The sequence below is a fragment of the Musa acuminata genome, chromosome BXJ1-4, assembly GCF_036884655.1.
Source record: "Musa acuminata AAA Group cultivar baxijiao chromosome BXJ1-4, Cavendish_Baxijiao_AAA, whole genome shotgun sequence".
Taxonomy (NCBI): Eukaryota; Viridiplantae; Streptophyta; class Magnoliopsida; order Zingiberales; family Musaceae; genus Musa; species Musa acuminata.
Window position 1 is genome coordinate 3,781,337 of NC_088330.1, and position 14,762 is coordinate 3,796,098.

At 38.1% G+C, this 14,762-nt stretch overlaps 1 protein-coding gene and 4 non-coding genes across 5 annotated transcripts; all 5 read right to left on the reverse strand.

The window, feature by feature from the left end:
* Nucleotides 1-349: 349 nt before the first annotated feature.
* Nucleotides 350-511, reverse strand: LOC135672727 (U1 spliceosomal RNA). Its single transcript, XR_010513083.1, has one exon. It is a non-coding gene; the product is annotated as a U1 spliceosomal RNA (small nuclear RNA).
* A 636-nt stretch (nucleotides 512-1,147) lies between these two features.
* Nucleotides 1,148-1,308, reverse strand: LOC135672695 (U1 spliceosomal RNA). Its single transcript, XR_010513054.1, has one exon. It is a non-coding gene; the product is annotated as a U1 spliceosomal RNA (small nuclear RNA).
* A 412-nt stretch (nucleotides 1,309-1,720) lies between these two features.
* LOC135672696 (U1 spliceosomal RNA) lies at nucleotides 1,721-1,882 on the reverse strand. The gene has a single exon (XR_010513055.1). It is a non-coding gene; the product is annotated as a U1 spliceosomal RNA (small nuclear RNA).
* Nucleotides 1,883-2,254: 372 nt separating this feature from the next.
* On the reverse strand, nucleotides 2,255-2,416 carry LOC135672738 (U1 spliceosomal RNA). The gene has a single exon (XR_010513093.1). It is a non-coding gene; the product is annotated as a U1 spliceosomal RNA (small nuclear RNA).
* An 877-nt stretch (nucleotides 2,417-3,293) lies between these two features.
* On the reverse strand, nucleotides 3,294-11,821 carry LOC103980595 (NADH dehydrogenase [ubiquinone] 1 alpha subcomplex subunit 9, mitochondrial). Its single transcript, XM_009397032.3, has 12 exons — nucleotides 11,636-11,821; nucleotides 11,408-11,504; nucleotides 10,984-11,048; nucleotides 10,583-10,668; nucleotides 10,397-10,481; nucleotides 10,239-10,309; nucleotides 8,184-8,315; nucleotides 6,527-6,642; nucleotides 6,271-6,394; nucleotides 6,012-6,080; nucleotides 3,845-3,965; nucleotides 3,294-3,770 (listed from the first exon to the last, which is right to left on the reverse strand). The coding sequence occupies exons 1-12, from the start codon at nucleotides 11,730-11,732 to the stop codon at nucleotides 3,640-3,642; spliced, it is 1,194 nt and encodes a 397-aa protein (XP_009395307.2). The 5' UTR covers nucleotides 11,733-11,821; the 3' UTR covers nucleotides 3,294-3,639.
* Nucleotides 11,822-14,762: the final 2,941 nt, after the last annotated feature.

A 14,762-nucleotide genomic window follows, 5' to 3' on the forward strand; every position in this document is an offset into this window, starting at 1 on the left:
ATTGATCGCAAATCTGACAGAGAGACTACTGATGATGATACGGTAATGACATTTTTATGAAATTGGTTGATTAGGAACGAACCTTACTGGAGGCAGTCTGGAGTTTGAAGTGCATGGTGCTTTTGTACAAATCCATTCCATAAAAGTCACATTGCAAGTAAGTGCTACATGCTTCGTATGTTTCGAGGAGATAATGATGTTATTTTAAACAACTTAGCTAATGATTAACACGAACAATACAATATTTTTCAATCTACTTTGATTATTACTGTAGAATTGATGGATTTTGATTAATTTAATATGCATGTGTATTTGCACAACAATTAAGAATATTTGGTATTTAAATTAGGGAGGGGCCGCGCGAACGCGTACCCCCGCTACCACAAATTATGACGTCCATTCTCCCGCTTTGGGGAGATGGTAGAGCAGAGCACCTCCCAAGTGCAATGGAGGCCGCTGCCCTAAGCCACGGATTTTCTTGATCACCCGTCGACCCCGTCCAGGTAAGTATGTTTTTGTGTTGGTCATGAGTCTTCTTTTCTACACCTCTTGCCTCCCCTGCCCACCTATTACAGTCGATGTGGGACTAAAAGCATACCGATCGTTGATTTTAATTAAATTGGTTGATTGGGAACCAACCTTCCTGGAGGCATCCAAGTCTGGAGTTTAAGTGCATGGTGCTTTTGTACAAATCCGATCCATAGAGCAATCTTAATTTTCTTCAACAGTGGTTATTATAGGGCTATTGAGGTACTATATGAAGTCTGTGCCAAGATGATGGTTAGTAAGAGTTTAAAGATGACCATGCTTGTTGTAGTAACACAAGCACAAATAAGCAAAAATTAATTTTATATACCTCCTAGTAATTTTTGTATGTGTATATTAATCATATACTATTATAGTAGATGTTGATTATTTAGAGGCAAATCTGATTAAAGTCACGCAAAAAGTAGGTGCTAGATGCTTCGTATGTTTGGAGGAGATAATGAAATTATTTTAAACAATTTGGTTAATGATTAACACGAACCATATAATATTTTTCAATCTATTTTGACTTCTAATTCAAGTAAAATATAATAAATTTTGATTAATTTAATATGCATGTGCTATTGCCCAACAATTAAGAATATTTGGTATTTAAATTAGGGAGGGGCCGCGCGAACGCGTACCCCAGCTACCACAAATTATGACGTCCACTCTCCCGCTTGGGGGAGATGGTAGAGCAGAGCGCCTCCCAAGTGCAATGGAGGCCGCTGCCCTAAGCCACGGATCTTCTTGATCACCCGTCGACCCCGTCCAGGTAAGTATGTATTTTCGCTGGTCACGAGTCTTCTTTTCTACACCTCTTGCCTCCCTTGCCCACCTATTGTAGTCGATGTGGGACTAAAAGCATACCGATCGTTGCGTTGCTTTTGGGTTATGTTTCGGACTCACCGCACACTCTCTTAGCTACGATCACAAATCTGACACAGAGACGACTGATGATGATACGGTAATGACATTTTCATGAAATTGGTTGATTGGGAACCCAGTTACCTTACGGGAGGCATCCAAGTCTGGAGTTTTAACTGCATGATGATTTTGTACTAATCCAATCCATAGAAGTCACGTTGCAAGAAGGTGATAGATGTTTCGTATGTTTCGAGGAGACAATGATATTATTTTAAACAATTTAGCTAAAGATTACCACGAACCTTATAATATTTGGCATTTAGATTGCGGAGGGGCCGCGCGAACGCGTACCCCCGCTACCACAAATTATGACGTCCACTCTCCCGCTTTGGGGAGATGGTAGAGCAGAGCGTCTCCCAAGTGCAGTGGAGGCCGCTGCCCTAAGCCACGGATCTTCTTGATCACCCGTCGACCCCGTCCAGGTAAGTATGGTCTTTCGTCGGCCACGAGTCTTCTTTTCTACACCTCTTGCCTCCCCTGCCCACCTATTGCAGTCGATGTGGGACTAAAAGCACATCGATCGTTGCTGATGATACGGTAATGACATTTTCATGAAATTGGTTGATTGGGAACCAACCTTTCCAATCCATAAAAGTCACGTTGCAAGAAGGTGCTAGATGCTTCGTATGTTTCGAGGAGACAATGATGTTATTTTAAACAACTTAGCTAATGATTAACACGAACAATACAATATTTTACAATCTATTTTGATTATTACTTCAAGTAAAAATGATGGATTTTGATTAAATTAACATGCATGTGTAATTGCATAACAACTAAGAATATTTGGCATTTAGATTGGGGAGGGGCCGCGCGAACGCGTACCCCCGCTACCACAAATTATGACGTCCACTCTCCCTCTTTGGGGAGATGGTAGAGCAGCGCGCCTCCCATGTGCAATGGAGACCGCTACCCTAAGCCACGAGCCTTTTTGATCGCCCGTAGACCCCGTCCAGGTAAGTATGTTCCAACGACGGGCACAGGTCTCCTTTTAAACTCGTTTCACTACCTCAACCACACCGTTCTCTGGATGTGGGACTAAATAACAGAGAGAAACGGACTTTGTTCATCATCTTTTCACTACAACCACGCCACAGCAGCACAATCTCCTGTAACGAGATAAAGCCACCAAAGAACAAATACAGTACATCAGGAGAGCTTTCTGCCGCTTGGGGGGAGATGTCGCTTTATATCTGTGAACTCCATTAATTTGTAGAGTGAGACTGATGATGACACGGTAATGCCGTCTTCGTCAGAAATCTACGTTAGAGCGCAATGGAACCGAAGGCCTCTAAAGCCTGGAGTGTAAGTGACGGGTATTTTTGTGCAAATCTAATCCACAGAGCAACCTCAACCTTCTACAGCAGTGGTTATTGGAGGGCTATTAGGGTGCTATACGTAGTTGATTACTAACTGTTCGAAAAGTTCGACAGGCATGCTTGCTGTAGTAAAATAAGCATAAAAAAGAAGAATTAATCATATGCATACCTTGCACTAATTTTTGTATTATACAGCAAACACAAACAAATATGTAGGTGCAATTGATCTCGATCAAATTGCCAGTCAGTAAAACAACGTTGAAACTCCAAGCCTCGTCATTTCATGAAACATCATTTGAGGATCACTTCAATCGTGATTCAGTCCAAACTAGGGATTCGTCAGCAACATTTAACTCTATTTTACATTAATTAGAAATCTTCGTTGTGCTTTATATTTAAAGATGATGCGTAACATGGAAACTGCCAAGAAAAGAACAGGACACAGGCGATTAAAGAGCATAAAGAATCGAGAGAATGATGCTGATCCACTCGTTGCCAACACACACCAGCAAATTAACGAAATGTGTAAAAGCTGATGATGCTGATTAGAATGGCTTTAAACACTGGCGTACAAGCTTCAAAAGGGTAAAACAAGATGAACGAGAAGTTATAAATATGTAATCTTCTCTGCAACAAAGGAATGAAGTTTTGACAACTACCCTTGCCACTTATTAATCTAATGAAAGCACCACTCCCGGAAAGCGATGAGCGGCAAAGTCACTGCTTGATTTGAGTTTGATATATATCTCACCAAATAGGTAACTTGGACGACAGCCAAAGTCAAGAAATTGTTCTTACAACAATCTTCATCCTTTATATATTGTTGTCAATTCGACCAAGGCTTAAAATTGACAAAAGCTGGTCAATTTTACTCTGCTGTTACTCTTTCACTGACTGTAGAGCCAAAAGATGGTCCACCCTTGCGGTACGATATCAGGTACTCTACAGGGTAGCCTTTCAGTTTGTGAGGAACAATACCGAGATCCTTGAATGTCAAAGCTGTAAGACAACAAGATGGTCATGTATGAGAATGATGGCAGTTATGGCTTTAATGTTAATAATATTAATATTACCATTATCTGAGACTACAGTGTCCACAGTGAAAGAGTTGATCTGATCCAGATTGAATATGTCTGGGTTGGGTAAAGGGAATGGCACTTTCTTTAACAACAATTCTCGAGGAGTTGCAATTGCCTGTAACCAGTGAAAACATGTCAGACAAAAAAATACATACCTGCAAGCATAAAGTTGTGACTGGGGCAGCTGTATAGGCTGGTGTGATGAGAATTGCAGAAGTGATAATGTATTAAGTCAAGTTACTGTGTCGATTTGTATCTACCTAGCAAGGGCTTTACTAATATGATATTTCGACTCCTAACAAGCTTAACATTCATGAATTTATGCACCTGATAATACATTTTGTTGCCTTAAAGACCAATTAACGTAGCTAGATAGTACCTCCATTTATGATCTCTAAACTTGTCCCATGTGTATTTAGTATATTTAAATGCCCATGTTGTTCTATTTAGTTAATATCAGTAGTAGTAGCAGGCAGATGTTAGATTCAGTTGGAGTTGAATTTCATAGATACTTGTAGAAAAGAGAAAATGACAAGCTATAACAAAAAAGGCCCAATAAATTGTACTTGCAATTTGAGCAATCAATCAAACAGTTGGTGTTTACTGGCAGCCAGAATGTCAGCTCTGTTTGCCTGATTGTTGTGCCACCATGAAAAGAAAGGCAAGAAAGAAGAAAAAGTTCATGCAGCTAAATCTCGATCCAAAACAAAAATATTGTCTCCATCTCTTCCCCATCTTAGAGAGGTCCAGTGAGTTCTGGCAAGCACAATGAATAATGCCGGCAGCCATCTCTGCAGTATAGTACTAAGTAGGGCGCTGCATGCAGTGAATTAAGGGTCTAGGACTCAGAAAATATAGAAGCCCCTGACCTCTTCCGATAACCTAGACTGGGTATTACTGAGCAGGATTGATTCACCATCTGGTTCAGCCTTAATGCATTGCCCAGAAGTACACAATTGTTCCACATCCCAAAGCTTTGATCGAAAGAAAAGCATTAGCCGAAACTTTAAGTTTCAGCCAATACTTTAATCTCTGGTAGCAATGGCATCAACTGTTTACAGCCTCACACAACCAATGGAAGTACCTTTAGCATATTGATCACATAGGCAATTAAGGATGAATTTCAGGAAAATATCTGTTGATGTTCTACTTGTTGAAAATAAACGGCTGATAAAGGATTGGATACTTCCACTTCGAGGTAACTTTGTTAAGTGTTGGAAACAGCAACCACAGTTGCTGGTTTGCAAATTTACATACTTCCAAAAAGTTTCCCTCGTCCACTTTAATCCCTTGATCCCACCACACAGTAGGTGTAATGACCATCCATGTCACTCTCATGTTGGTCTGCACGTATTGTCTATACATTCTAGGTCATTGTCACCCACAATTTCAGAAGCTACATTCTTTGGTCTGTGCATTATCGGCCTAGATTGACACGCTGTTGTGCAATTAGATATTCAGAGATGGCATTCAATTGATTATCTAAATACATAAAAGCTTCATTATAGTCATTAAATCCCAAGGGATCCAGACAGGTTTTGACAACCCATGTCTATGCTCAAAAACCTTTAAGACCACTGAATATTTCACTAAGAACACTAGTGTGACTCTGGTGGTCAGCAGCTAACTATATTCTAATTACTTGTAACTTACAAAGAGCAGAAGAAAGCAAAATTTCTGTGATAGAAGGTTCACATCTATGAGAAACAACTCCACAATGGAAGACTATAGCTCTTAATGTAATGTGTTTCACAAGATTATATGATTCAAATGATGGAAGAATAATAATTTTAAAAAAGCTCCCTAAGCCTCAACTGGCTTTGATATTATGTAATTATAGCAACCCATACTCCACGGAGTACTCCAAATCTTGGTATATGCTCTAGTCCTTTACCAGATACTACTTGCTATGGAAAAGCACTAGTCACCAAATGATACTCTTGCTATCAATTAAGTGGTCTTACAGGGACCAAAAGAAGAAAACTTAAGACCTCCATGTGCAACCTAAGATTACCCAAACATTGCCTAAGCAGATACCTTATATGAAGATTTGCTCATTTGGTTGTTCTGACAAATCAAGACATTTTAATAACAGCTCTCTTAAAGATGAGGTTAAAAAGTTTCTAAAACAAGGAACGCATCAACATTAGTGTTTTCATACCTTTGCAATAGGGAAAGGAATTTTCACATATCGTGGCCATTCCCGTATCATGTCATACATCAGTTCTGCCTGCAATCACTCCAATCTTAGTATTAACTATAAATTCGATTGTAGTTTATTCAAACGAAGTAACAGAATTATGGGGGAATGAATTTCAAACAGGTATTTTTGAATTTTCTTTTATAGTATGTCACATTGAAAGGCCATAACATCTTTTCAATGCATCTAAAAATATTAAAAACTTATGCAGAATACTTACCAGTTGATGTAGAGTATAAACCTCTGGTCCACCAAGCTCATAAACCTTTCCCATGCTACTACCATCATCTTTCAAGGAAGCCATAATTGCAGCAGCCACATCAATAACGTAAACTGGTTGAATCCTGCAGACATTGATTACCTGATGTAATTCACAGGCATAATGAAGTTTGTATTTGTTATGGGAAAAAAATTATAATTCATGACAATAGCTATCTCCATAAAAAAATTCAGTTGAAATAAGATATGTAAAATACTTTGTAGATCCATCTCCAATGAGTGGAAGAAAGCTCCATTTTTTGGCAAATTGTGCCCATCTATTCAAAATCCTATCTTCTGTACCAATCATAATTCCAGGCTTCATAATTGTGGCCTGAAAATAAAACATAACTTTATTAGTTCAAAATGAAGTATGATGCGATCCGATGAATAATGAGAGTTGCCTTCTCTCCCACTGAAAAAATTAGGAACCTCAACACAGATTAGAGATAAACTTTCAATACCATTTATCATGGCATAAGATTGAAATAATAAACTAATCATCATCTACAACAGAACAAGAATTAAAACCATGTGAAGAATGCACAACTGTCCATATTAATTATTCTTCTTTAATTACAATTGAGCCACATCAAAAATTCCAAAACTTTAACTCGTATGAAGAAAAACACATCAGTACAAGAAAACTATCCCAAAATAATTTAAATTGCTAAATAAATTTCAGGTTTCCTTATAAGACAGAACATAGTTAAGCTAGTTTGCCAACTCTTATAGCTGAACTAATTGACAGATCGAAACATTACGACCTTGAAAAGAACCTTTAGAATTTCATGCAATTTCTGATATACTTGTCAAAGAAACATTCCTAACTTGATCAAAAAAAGAACATCACATCCAATAGCTAAAAGCTAAACATGAATCTGTCTCAAATAACACAACAATCATAAATAAAAATTTTAAATGAAAAATAAAGGAAGATGCCAAGCATCGGGACCCTGGTTGCACAGGCTCCCAAATGCCAAATCATGCTGACAAATGCCAGTTGCACTGACACATAGCCTGGCCAATATTTGATTTACATCAGCTGGTGCAAGAGGCATAAATGGATCACACCAGAAACACAGCAAACCAGCCCCAAGTTGTAAAACAACAATCCTTATAAGATAACATTCCATATTATATCATTCTAAGTGTGATATTAAAAACTAATATATGCTTTGTCATGACAACAAGAGTACTCAGTCAAGAAAAACTAAGTTTTGCACTTAACATCACTTTTAGTTGTTTTCAGAAGAAAAAAAAATTAATAAACATAAAACTAGATAGGAAGGGACAAAAGTATCAGGCCATACATCCAACAAGAAATCATAAATTTATCAAAATTGAAGAAAGGAACCCAAATAACCAATAAGCTTAGTGCAAGTTATAAACCATTAAAAAAAAATCACAAAAATTTTCAACAGTCTGGAATCTGTAATTTATGCCCATCAACCAAATTCTTAAAGTATTCTATGTATCCAGAAGTTGCATGCTTATCAGACTCTTCAGTGGTTTTAATATCAAACAATATAACAATCATATTTTGTATCGAAGATATCCTAGAAAGCTAGTTTCTAATATTTGGTCATATGATTTGTACACATAATCAACTATATACAGACAAATCACACAAGATCCATACCCAACCTATCCTAGTTCATAGCCAAAATCTTAGATTGAGTTTTTTGGCATTATCAGGCACAATAATATCCCTACAACAGGAAGCAGCCCATAACAAACTAAAGAAAAACAAGACGACCAAAGGTAGACAATGCAAGGAAAACCATTTAATGTTGCATCTGAGACTTCATGTTTGTATGATCACACATTTCTATTAACTATTAAAACTAACTGAAGACATAGTATGATTATTACCTCTGGGAACTGTCTAAGTACAGCCTCCTCTGCTGCAGCCTTTGCCCTCAACATTCTGGAAGGAGATGAAGAAGATGCCCCTAAGCAAGAAACTTGTACGAATCTCATTATACCTCCATGTTCTTTAGCAATCTGCACAAGAAAAAAAATTCAGTCCACGACAAACTTAAGTAGCATCTTATTTTTATATTGCAATTACGATTTACCACAAAGAAGCAATGTCAAAAATGGAAGACTAAGCATATTATAAAACATAATCATACAACTCATGTTCGAAACACAAAGAGAAGCAACAAGAATATTGAACTTAGAGAGAACATAGTGGTGCAGGTAAACCTCAGAAGCCAATAAACATACATACATGGAAACATCTGATAAGTGTCACAAAGCATCTGAGAAGTACCAATTTATCTGTCAAACACAACATGGACAAAACAATCACTTTGAAGTGTCTGTGCTTCATAACTTATTTATGAATTCTATTTTATAGGTTGGAAGATATTAAATCACTAGGAATCAAAGTTCAAAAATGAGATTTTTGAAAAAATTTGGTGTTAAAACGAGGCCACAGTACCATGGAGTTCAAAAATAATTAGCCTATGGTTTGCATCAATTTTTTCATTGCTGGATTTCTTTTGCACCACCAAACTCCAAAACATGTTCCATCCCTGAGTGACCTTATCCCGATGAAATCATAGCCTAATAAACCCTTGAATGACCCCTGAAGAGGATCAACAATATTTATCTAGCAGTTAGTCAGTTATTCCTTCAAGTCATTTACTTAATTCCACCCAAACCCATTTACAAAGATCCTAAAACCTGCAAGATAAACACCCACTGTCCTATAATAACTCATTTAGAATGAGTACAGACCCTTAAAACCAAATCCTACATACAAGAGTACCATATCAGTTCAGCAATCTTAAGACATGAGAAAACCTTGCGTTTTCTGATCTTTTGAGACAAATTTAGGCCCATACACTACCATGGTTCAACAAACCCGTAACAAGAAACCACTCACTAACTTGTTTAATGTCACACTGGAAACAAAATTTCCAATTTAGCCAACGCATCAATCATCCTGGCCGATTGCAACCTATGTTCTCCATTGTGGCAAATATTTCTTGAACGTGAACTTCTATGATGATAAGCATGCCTTTCAAGATTTTCATTAGTAGAATAACACCCATGACCCCTTTGATTAGTACCACATCCCTAATTAAGACTTTCCTACACCAACATCATAATTATGAATCAAGCAAAATGTCGGCTGATTGAAGTTCAAAATGATATGGGAATCAAAGAGCCACCTAGTTTGATGACTGTAGAATTTCAGTACATAGAATCGTGAGAGTCTTCCTAGAATTACACACACTGCCCAGCCTTTATAACAGCACAACCCAACATAGTCACAAGTGCTAACACAGCATATGATGGTGTCCGCAGATCTCATCCATTTTCAAGGGGAAAAGAAAAAGGAAACCCTAAACAGAGTATCATTTAAGAAAATAAGAAATGTCATTAGCAACGGCTATAGTCTAATGCTCTTGGTCCTAGTAGTTGGCAACAAACATAAGCTGTAACCAAGATGAGTCCAAACTGAGGCCTCGGGGAAGGGATTTGAGCATCAACCAACATATGAAGAAGGGAACATATATCTAACATCAACAAACCAAAGAAATTAACTAGATTTGATATAATCTGGTTTACTTTTACTAAAAATCGGTTAGGACTAGTTGCAAACTACCTTTAACAAACTGATTTAGCTCTGTAAGATTCCCTTTGATAATACTGAAGTATAGAAGTTAGTATACCATCTAAAAATTGATCCTAAATGTTCTTCGGTGTCATTAATCGTAATTTAAAGTTAACATAACAAAATGAAAATTGTTAATCAGTTGTCAGCCACCCAAATGATCTAGATCATCTCTTCCCAATTTCACAAGGTAGACCAATCACCAAAGACCATTTGCATAGAAAAAACCAAGCTAAAGCCTGAAATGGTCGAGAATACATTGCTATAATTGATAAAAAAAAATCTTTCCAAAAACATACCAATGCAAGTTGTTCAGCCATGGCATAGTTCACTTCTTCAAAACTGTAGTTTCGAGTCTCGTACTCTCTTCCTGTCACATCAAATGACCACTATGATTGCTTAATTTTTAAACCTCCAACATGATCTTAACACCACAGAAAGCACAAGTTATACTAACCAATTAGATTGAAGACCACATTTGACTTTGCCATTACAGCTTTAATTGAATTTTCATCTCTTGGATTGTACTTCATAGGGACAATCTGGGGAGCAAAATGAAACAATCCAGAAATAAGATCTTGAGCAAATAATTATGTTAAGTAGAAAGCAAATTTTATGATAATCTAATTGAAAGCTCTCATACCTGACCAAGGTCGCCCATCAATTTGAGGTGCCGGTGAGAATCCTCAGATCCCCGAAAAGGAACCAGCACTTGTGAGCCCATTTTAGCTGCACATGGAAGAAGAAAACATATTTCATGATAGGCACTAATGAAGGGTTCTTATTGGTCTCCACCTCTTAAGGTGACAGTAATGGCCCAAAAATCTTAAAGACTCCTAGAAAACCTATAGTCAAGATGCATAATAGTCTGAACCACAATAATCAGCCATTTCCCTAATAAGAATTGTAATGATGTTTTGTTATATTGATCATCTTTAACCATTAGTCATATCACGTTGAGACATTACACGGTCCAGCAAATGAAAAGAAAACCAAAATGATGTACCATCAAAAGAAGAGAGAGAAAATCAAGTCAGAACTCACCAAGCTGGCTGACAACATAACGGCCAAGAAATCCAGTAGCTCCAAACACAGTAGCAACAATTCCACTGCCATGATGGCCAATCAAATTAGATCATGAAACAACAACTGAATAGACATTACAAGACAGCAAACTATCCAGAGTAAAATTCCAGTACAACTTGCACTCCAGAAGAACAATGTTGCAGACTACAAAGGATACTTTTGGCCTTATCAATCATAAACATCATAAAAACTCAATCAGGTAGTTTCATTAACAAACGCAACAATTACAAATCAGCAACGTTATCCGGATCACCATAATTATCATGAAATGAAGCAAATTTAGGTCAATCCACTTCATAAACTACCGGAAAAACAATCACTAGATGATAAACCAAAATCGTTCTACACCGCATGAGATTGAACACGAAAGCGCATGATTTACCTGACAGAAGATCGTCCACCGGTTCCCTTGCGGATGAGATGACCCGTTCCCTTCACAGCAACCGTAGATCCATAACGAGGGCGATCGACTCCACATTCTACACCCACAAATCTTTCAGTAAATGGTACCAATTTTTACGTTTTTTGACCCCATAAAAAAGAATCAACAATGCAGAGACGATTGCATTAAAGGAGGGCGATATCCAGAAAAAAAATCGATGGAGTTTACCAGACGAAGACAAAGGATAGATGGATTTCAAGGTCGAGAGAGCGGGCGATTTCTCTTGGAATCGCCGCCCGGAGCGCCTCCAACCAACCTGCATCATTTCGAAAAGGCGTCAGGGTTCCCGAAGTCGCTCGCCGGGTACAGCAGCGCCGGTGAAGGCAGATCAAAATAACCCCCAAGTCTGATGGGTTGAGGAAAAGGCGAGCGGCGTTTAATAAACCCCCAAAGTGTTCATGTATGGAGGCCCAATAAGTGAAAAAGAGAATGAAGCCCGGCCCAATATAAACCCGGAATGTTATTTTGTCCGATACCTGGAATGTTAAATATTAGTGACAATTTACCAGAAAAAGCTTATAATATTAAGCTTTTACCAGATGATACCCATTTTATTTAGTTTTTACTAAAAAAAATTTTAAAAAAAATTATTAATACCCTTGAATTATGCTATTTCAAGTCACAAATCCATGAGCCAATTCGTTTTAAGTGATTCCGATCAAATCACTTTATATCCGGTCGAGTGTAGTGATAATAGATTAGGTCGAGACTTTACTGAATCTATCAGCTAACCAAGATATTTTTTATTAAATCAATTCAAACTTCTCTATAATTACTTGTATGTCATTTTAAGATATTTAGCATTATTTTATTTATTTCGTATGATTTTAGGGTGAATATCAGGGTATTTTTTGGTTAAATCGGTGATCGAATGTAACTTGTTAAATTTTCATCAAATCTATTTAAAGTATCCTAGAACTACTAGGGTGAGATGCTAATTTATTTTTTATATATATAATTTTAGGATGATTAAATTTTGAAATATGATTTTTTTTTTTTGAATACATGATCGAGCATAACTTCTTGAATTTTCATCAAATTTATCCAATTTTTTTTGAAACTACTAGGGTAAGATGCTAATACATTTATTACCATTTTTTTATTTTGTATGAATTTAGGATGATTAATTTTTAAAATATAATATTTTTATGTTGAATTTTAATCAAGTTAATTTTCATCTGGTCAATTTAAACTTTTATAGAACTACTAGTACTTGATTCTAAAATATATAATAATTTTATTTTTATTTCTTTTGAGTTGGGCGATAAGTTTTCAAGAATGATATTTTTTTGGTTAAATATGTAATCAAGTATAAATTTAGTTAATTTTTAACAAAATAATCCAAACTTATCTAGAACTACTAGCATATTATTATAAGATATTTTACATAATATTTTTAATTATGATGGATTAAGGATAATTTTATATATATTATATTTTTTAGGATAACTTGAGTTTCTTAGTTTTGTTAGGATCGAGAGCACTAAGAGGGGGGGGGGTGAATTAGTGCAGCGGAAATCTTACAGCGATTAAAAACCAAAAGCTGCGTTCGTTCAATAAAAGCTATTATGATGCAAAAGCTAATTCTCAGTTTGTATCTAAGTGCAGTTTGCGTCTAAGCGCAGATTGCGTCTAAGCGCAGTTTGCGTCTAAACACAGTTTGCGTCTAAGCGCAGTTTGCGTCTAAACACAGTTTGCGTCTAAGCGCAGTTTTGCGTCTAAGCGCAGTTTACGTCTAAACTCAGATTTACGTCTAAACGCAGTTTTACGTCTAAACGCAGATTTACGTCTAAACTTTGAAACTCGTTTGTATACTCGCAGAAGGCAGTATGCAGTTGAAATCAAGACGTAAACGTGAACTGAGAACTGATGATTGTGAGAGGAAAGCCGATTTACGTCTAAATGCAGTTTTACGTCTAAATGTTGAAACTCGTTCGTAAAATTGTAGAGGACAGTTTGCAGTTATCAATAGGATCAAAATGTAAGTGTAAACTGCAAAGAAACTCTTTCGTAAAAGCACGGAAGACAGTTCTGCAGAATCAAACGTAAACGTAAACTGTAATGTACGAAAATACGAATTTACGTCTGAATACAGATTCGGAAGAACAGCACTTAGAACTTGTTCGTGAGAGCGCAGAGAGCAGTAGTAATGGAGGAGGTTTGCAGTAATGATAAAGTGCTCAAAAATAAACGCAAACCAGAGATTTAGAGTGGTTCGGTCAGCCTTGACCTACTCCACTTTTGGCTTCCTCCACCGACGAGGTTGCCGACGTCAACTAGGGGCCTTCCTTCAATAGGCGAAGGCCAAACTTCCCTTTTACAGTTTCTCTCCTTTTGACAGGCTCAGGAGACAACCTCTACAGACCTTTCTCTCCTCACTTTACAACTGAAAACTTGAAGAACAGAAGGAGGAGACTTAAAGGCTTTACAACACTTTTGAGCTCTTAGAATCACAGAAAAGATCAGGATTTCGGTGTAGGTCTGTATCTTTTCAGTGCTGAATGGGTGGGGTATTTATAGGCCCCAACACAATTCAAATTTCGAGCTCAAAACGATCAAATCCCGGAATTTCGGGATCAGGCGGTTGCACCTCTTGACTGGAGAGGTGGCACCGCTTGGCAGAGCTCGAAGTCTGAGCTCAGGCGGTTGCACCTCTCGACTGGAGAGGTGGCACCGCCTGGCAGAGCTCGAAGACTGAGCTCAGCCGGTTGCACCTTCTCTATCAGGGGTGGTTGCACCTTCCTGCCAGAGCTCGAAGACCGAGCTCAGGCGGTGCATCTCCTGACCAGAGAAGTTTCTCTTCTCTGCCAGAGGTGATCGCCCCTTTCTGCCAGAGGTGGTTGCACCTCTCTGCCAGAGCTCGAAGACTGAGCTTAGGCTGTGCATCTCCTGGCCAGAGAGGTCGTACTTCTCTTCCAGAGCTCGAAGACTGAGCTCGGTGATCGCATCACCAGGTAGAGCTCGAAACTTGAGCTCAGGCGGTGCTACCGCTTGACAGAGGAGGTTGCACCGCCCAGTCTCGCTTGGAGACTGAGCCCTGGGCAGTTGCACCGCCTAGCTGGAGCGGTTGCACCTCCCAGTCTCGCTGGGAGACTTAGCCTGGGCGGTTGCACCTCCCTGCCTGGGCGGTTGCACCTCCCACAGCTTCTTGGGTTCGAATGGGTTGAACCATTCGACCCAACTTGAGTTCTTCAGGGGCCCAATTGCCCCAGGATTAAGCTAATGGGATCACCTCCCATTTCTAACTTAATCACCGTGCTAACTACGATTAAATCTAAGACAATTTCTGCAGCTT